The following is a 7,500-nucleotide window of genomic DNA, read 5'->3' as shown; positions in this document are numbered from 1 at the left end:
TTTTCCTTTCAGTTTAGGTTCACGATCAAGGTCACCAGAGTGACCATAGATTCCCATTCTCTGTCGTCCAATCACAGCCCCACCCATATGTTGGCAACTATATAAAGCTCAGACACAGCAGCTGTATTATCACATACGTTCTGACTTCTCACAATGATCTCAAAGGTGATTTGTGACCTAGAACTACTCTGGACAAAAATATTGGTATCAAATAACGTATGATTGGATTCAGTTAGGATTTATATATATATATATATATATATATATATATATATATATATATATATATATATATATATATATATATATATATATATATATATATATATATATATATATATATATATATATATATATATATATATCTGAATCATTAGAAATTAACACTAACTTTCTTTTCTAGACCGCCGTCGTGTTGGCCCTTGTGGCTGTCGCTGTAGCTACTCCCTCACAGCCCACGTATGGCTATACCCCGGAACCCACATATGAGGTTAGTTTCAGTTCGTACTAATAAGCAGATGTTTCAGTTTGTTCATTTGTACAGCTAAACTTGGGAGAATTCGTTTATGGCATGTACATCTAATTCAGAATTTTCTTTAGGAACCTGGCAAGTACGACTTCAACTACGCTGTAAAGGACGACTACTCAGGCAACGACTTCGGCCACCAGGAAGCTCGTGATGGGTACAACACCCAAGGTTCCTACTACGTCCTCCTTCCCGACGGTCGTCTGCAGAAGGTGACCTACACTGTTAACGGCGACTCTGGCTACGTGGCTGAGGTCAGCTACGAGGGTGAGGCCCAGCACTCCGAGTACAAACCTGCTCCTACCTACAAACCTGCCCCTGCCTACAAGCCTACTCCTGCTTACAAGCCTGCCCCTACCTACAAGCCTGCTCCCGCTTACGAACCTGCCCCTGCCTACAAGCCAACCCCAGCCTACGCCTAATACATTTTATGTCAGCGATTATTTATTTTCATCAATAAATGTGATACATTAACATTCCAATGCCTTCATAACCTCTCTCACAGCCTTTACATTCCGTACTAACGAAGAGAGCAAGCCCCCCCCCCCCCCACACACACACACACAACCTCTCTCCTCCAAATACACGCAAACACGTACAAGGATTCATACTGAATAAACTCAATGAAATGATAAAATGAAGAAAAAGAAAATGCACGATTATGCGGAATGTTCGGCATATTCCATTTTCATCTCCTTCGTTGTTAGATTTGCGCACACAAACAGGTGTATGAAAGTGTTATATATATATATATATATATATATATATATATATATATATATATATATATATATGTGTGTGTGTGTGTGTGTGTGTGTGTGTGTGTGTGTGTGTGTGTGTGTGTGTGTGTGTGTGTGTGTGTGTGTGCGCGCGCGTGAGTGTGTGTGTGTGTATGTATATATATGTATGTTTGTATGTATACGTGTATGATTATGTATATACCTATACACATATATATGTAGATGTAGATGTACATACACTTATATCTGTTTATATGCTTATATATATGTATATATACATACATACATATATATATATATATATATATATATATATATATATATATATATATATATATATATATATATATATATATATATATATTTCAATGCATGTATGTATTTACGTGCGCATGCAATTCTCTACCGAAAACATTCATCAAGGAATGCTAGCTATAAGGGCGAAAACGCAGTGAATATGCAGTATGAACACACTTCTAAGGCGTCATATTATACCCCTTCCATCGTTTCATTACTTTATTGTGATACGTTTACATTTCCACTTTACATTCCCTGTGATGTGAGATTTTCAACTGATTCATTGATCGATTCCGATGAACAGAAGCTCACCTTGAAAAAGTAGGTATATATAAATATATATATATATATATATATATATATATATATATATATATATATATATATATATATATATATATATGTATGTATATACATACATATGCATGTACATATATGCATATACATATATACATATATATGTATATGCATATATATACATACATATATACCATATATAAATTTGTATGCATATTTCCAGTGAAAACTATACTATTTAGATTGCTCAACCATTAACCCCATTCGAAAGAAACCCTCTGTCCGCCAACAGACTGGTCCTCCGGCTGGAAATCTTTCTCGAAAGACTCATTTGCGTTCATCATGAGTTATTTCGCCGCATTTCTCTCCATCTTAGAAAACGGTCCAAAGTTAAGCTATCTAGGGGATCTTCACCTTCGGAAGGTAGTCTCGTGGAAGACGACTTATCACCTTGCCAATATCTTTTCTATAAACACATGAAGCGTCTTTTGATCGTCTCAGGAAAGGACTTCGAAGAATGTTTCCACAGGTAAGAAGACGGTAAGGGTTAATTTGTGGAGAACTTAATGGTCTACTTTCAAGTGCATATGTTTCTATAATAAAAGTACGGTGTTCATTTCTAAGTCAAAGGCTCGATCATCCCTATTCTGTATATACATCTGTATGGTATGAGGAAATAAAACAATAATAGTAATAATGATGACAATACAAGCAATACCGATAAGGAATAATGATGGTTACAGTACATTTCAGAATATTCTTCTCTGTGTATGATCAGTTATCATTATTTTTACATTCCAAGGAAAAATACTGACAGTTTGGCCACTGATCTATATGAGCCACTTATTTTTTTCCTTTCAGTTTAGGTTCACGATCAAGGTCACCAGTGTGACCATAGATTCCCTTTCTCTGTCGTCGTCCAAGCACGGCCCCACCCATATGTTGGCAACTATATAAAGCTCAGACATAGTAGCTGTATTATCACATACGTTCTGACTTCTCACAATGATCCCAAAGGTGATTTGTGACCTAGAACTACTGTAGACAAAAATATTGGTATCAAATAACGTATGATTGGATTCAGTTAGGATTTGTGTGTGTATATATATATATATATATATATATATATATATATATATATATATATATATATATATATATATATATATATATATATATACATATACATATATATATATATATATATATATATATATATAAATATATATATATATATATACATATATAAATATATATATATATATATATATATATATGTATATATATATATATTCTGAATTATTGGAAATTAACACTAACTTCCTTTTCTAGACCGCCGTCGTGTTGGCCCTTGTGGCTGTCGCTGTAGCTACTCCCTCACAGCCCACGTATGGCTATACCCCGGAACCCACATATGAGGTTAGTTTCAGTTTGTACTAATTAGCAGATGTTTCACAGTTTGTTCATTTGCACAGCTAAACTTGGGGAAATTCGTTTATGGTATGTACATCTAATTCAGAATTTTCTTTAGGAACCTGCCAAGTACGACTTCAACTATGCTGTAAAGGACGACTACTCTGGCAACGACTTCGGCCACCAGGAAGCTCGTGATGGGTACAACACCCAAGGTTCCTACTACGTCCTCCTTCCCGACGGTCGTCTGCAGAAGGTGACCTACACTGTTAACGGCGACTCTGGCTACGTGGCTGAGGTCAGCTATGAGGGTGAGGCCCAGCACTCCGAGTACAAACATGCTCCTACCTACAAGCCTGCTCCTACCTACAAACCTGCCCCTGCCTACAAGCCTACTCCCGCTTACGAACCTGCCCCTACCTACAAGCCTGCTCCTTCTTACGAACCTGCCCCTGCCTACAAGCCTGCTCCCGCTTACGAACCTGCCCCTGCCTACAAGCCAACCCCAGTCTACGCCTAATACATTTTATGTCAGCGATTATTTATTTTCATTAATAAATGTGATACATTAATATTCCATCGCCCTCATAACCTCTCTCACAGCCTTTACATTCCGTACTAACGAAGAGAGCAAGCCCCCCCACCCCCCATCCCACCAATCTCTCTCCTCAAAATACACGGACACACGTACAAGGATTCATACTGAATAAACTCAATGAAACAATAAAGGAAGAATAAGAAAACGTGATTATGCGGAAGGTTCGGTATATTCCATTTTCATCCTCTTTGTTGTAATATTTACAAAAGCACATGTATGAGTGTTGTATATATGTGTACAAATGTATATGTGTATGTATATGTATATGTATGCATGAACATGTATACATATACTTAAATGTACATGCACTTATATATTGGTGTGTTTATATATATATATATATATATATATATATATATATATATATATATATATATATATATATATATATATATATATATATATATACATATATATATATATATATATATATATATATATATATATATATATATATATATATATATACATATATATAAACATATATATATATATATATATATATATATATATATATATATATATATATATATATATATATATATATGTATGTATATATATATATATATATATATATATATATATATATATATATATATATATATATATATACATATATATTTGCATGTATTTACGTACGCATGCAGCTCTCTCAAAAACTCTAAATCAAGGAATGCTAGTGTAAGGGCGAAGACGCGGCTTCCTGTGAATGTGCATTATCAACACACTTCCAAGGCGTCATATTTTCTCCCTTCTATATTTACGTTCTTTTATCGTGACATGTTTACATCACCACATTCCATTCAGTGTGATGTGAAATTTCCAGTTGATCCATATAACGATTCCGGTGAACAGAATCTCATTTTGAAAAAGTAGGCAAGGAGATTTAAAAAAAAAAAAAAATCAAATTAACTAATTCAAATTTTTTATTTGATAATATTTTCTTCAATTACAGATATATATACATATATACATATATACATATACATATATATATATATATATATATATATATATATATATATATATATATATATATATATATATATATATATATATATATATATATAGACACATGCACGCATATGCAAAAATGTAAGTAAATTTAAATGCATAATATACCTAATAGTTTCTAATACGTTCACATATGTAATGCAATATCAAGCTTACCTCCAATAAACATATATGTGTGTGTATATAAATATTTATATACATATATATGCACCTATCTATCTATCTATCTATATCTATATCTATATCTATATCTATATCTATATCTATATCTATATCTATATTTATATCTCTCTATATATATGCACCATGTGAGGGTTTGTTTTCACAAGATTTTGGTTGTATAGATACAAGAAACAATAAGTAAAAGAAAACAAACTAGAAAAATACAGACGACTTATGCATGTCACAAGAGTATCTTCAAGTGTCCACGAGCGAGTTTAAAAGGCGTGGGCGTACACCTTCCTTTCCCTCCAGCGGCCCCGCCCATCTATCGGTAACTATATAGGGCATTCACACGACAGCTCACTTACCGTCGACCTTCACAATGATTGCAAAGGTGAGTTGTGGCCTTAGGGTATATAGTAAAGGAGAGAATGCAACATGTTACATCATGATAGATATAATCAGTTAAATGATAATAGACAGGGTATATTCATATCTATAATTCTGATAGAAAAGCTTCTCTTTATGGTTGCCCATTTTATCGGTGATAACGTGAACTTCTCTTTCTAGACCGGCGTCGTTCTGGCTCTTGTGGTTGGCGCGGTAGGTGCTCCTTCACAGCCTGCTTATGGCTATATGAGGTTAGATTTTGAATTTCCTATATCTTCTTTGTGTTTATCAAATCTTTCATATAAAATGCTCCATTTTTCAGTACGTTATACCTATGATATATATATATATATATATATATATATATATATATATATATATATATATATATATATATATATATATATATATATATATATATATTCCTTTATATTTAGTTTACTTTCCATGAAACTAAATATTCATGAACATTTTGTAGGAACCTGCCAAGTACGACTTCAACTATGCCGTGAAAGACGACTACTCCGGCAACGACTTCGGTCACCAGGAGGCCCGTGATGGCTATGACACCCAGGGAGCCTACTACGTCCTCCTTCCCGACGGCCATCTGCAGAAGGTCGCCTACACTGTCAACGGCGACTCCGGTTACGTGGCTGAGGTCAGCTACGAGGGAGAGGCCCAGTACCCCGAGTACAAGCCTGCGCCTTCTTATAAGCCAACCCCTACATATGCCTAATATGACATGTACGCAGTAAATAATTTATTTTTCTTCTTAAACAAATTTAAAAAACTATTTCATTACTTTTGAATCAATGCCTACATAACCATTTTCTATTTGTTCTGGCTCCTCAGTATATCTATCTTCCTAATTATCGTAATTATTCTGGTTCGCTCTCTATATGAATAAATACCAGAACTATTGATACGGCAACTAAAGACCTCAGTACAAATCAAGAAATAGGTTGATTGCATTACTTATACCATCAAAATCTATATCAAATTGATTACTTTGAAACGAAGCACTGGGAAGCTTACATTTAGTACCTTGCCTACGGTCTTATCTACGGGAAAGTTTGTACCAAAAGAGGATACCGGACCAATATATAGCTGGATGATTATATGATTCAAAGATGATCTCTCTGAGGACTAGGATCTTTTGATCTATATACATATACACACGCACTTAATACATACATATATATATATATATATATATATATATATATATATATATATATATATATATATATATATATATATATATATATATCCATATATATATACATATATATTATATATATTCATATAGACATACATGCATACACAGAGATATATGTATTCATATTTATATATGTATGAATATATGTATATATACATATATATACACACATATATATAATACATCATATGTGTATATCTAGATATATTTATATGAATATATATCAATATATAAATGTGTGTTTATATATGTGTATGTAAATATAATTCTTGGACTCAGACTACGTAAATCAAAAGATAAAAAAAAAGCAAAAAAACATATATGTATATATATACACACATATATATAATACATCATATGTGTATATCTATATATCTATATATATATATATTTATATATATATATATATATGAATATATATCAATATATATATATGTGTGTGTGTGTCTGTGTGTGTGTGTGTATGTGTGTGTGTGTGTGTGTGTGTGTGTGTGTGTGTGTGTTTATATGTGTATGCAAATATAATTCTTGGACTCAGACTACGTAAATGAAAAAGAAAAAAAAAAACACAATACTCTGAGCTTATTCCCCATCAATAAGAAAGCTTCTGATTTTTATTGTTTTTTGCTCAAATTCCGTGCATTTAAAAAGTTTTTCTTAACGTAAAGGCATTGCCTAGAACATGTGCCATTTTTCTTAGAAAATTTAATAAAGCAATAGTCAGTTTATAGAAATACTTCCCATTAAAAGTAAAGGATTAATTCGATTTTAACATAAGTAGAAAGAGAACAATGCGAAACTTTGCATAGGATATTATCAGACTGTAAAACAATGTCTGTATATA

General features: G+C 32.6%; 2 protein-coding genes across 2 annotated transcripts in view; both read left to right on the top strand.

Moving 5' to 3' along the window:
• Positions 1 to 991, top strand: part of LOC138861526 (cuticle protein 21-like) — a 2,481-nt gene extending 1,490 nt beyond the window's left edge. The window contains exon 4 of the mRNA XM_070121271.1: positions 613 to 991. Within this exon, the coding sequence (XP_069977372.1) occupies positions 613 to 948 (336 nt within the window). The 3' untranslated portion in view covers positions 949 to 991. The remainder of the gene's footprint in view (positions 1 to 612) is intronic.
• Positions 992 to 1,723: 732 nt separating this feature from the next.
• LOC113822512 (cuticle protein-like) overlaps positions 1,724 to 7,500 on the top strand; it is a 7,511-nt gene continuing 1,734 nt past the window's right edge. The window contains exons 1-6 of the mRNA XM_070121270.1: positions 1,724 to 1,884; positions 2,362 to 2,389; positions 2,722 to 2,805; positions 3,193 to 3,279; positions 3,392 to 3,781; positions 5,916 to 6,130. Of these exons, the coding sequence (XP_069977371.1) occupies positions 1,724 to 1,884; positions 2,362 to 2,389; positions 2,722 to 2,805; positions 3,193 to 3,279; positions 3,392 to 3,781; positions 5,916 to 6,130 (965 nt within the window). The remainder of the gene's footprint in view (positions 1,885 to 2,361; positions 2,390 to 2,721; positions 2,806 to 3,192; positions 3,280 to 3,391; positions 3,782 to 5,915; positions 6,131 to 7,500) is intronic.

The sequence above is a fragment of the Penaeus vannamei genome, chromosome 4 (assembly GCF_042767895.1).
Source record: "Penaeus vannamei isolate JL-2024 chromosome 4, ASM4276789v1, whole genome shotgun sequence".
Taxonomy (NCBI): Eukaryota; Metazoa; Arthropoda; class Malacostraca; order Decapoda; family Penaeidae; genus Penaeus; species Penaeus vannamei.
Note: the sequence above shows the minus strand (reverse complement) of the source record. Positions and strands in the feature narration are given on the sequence as shown.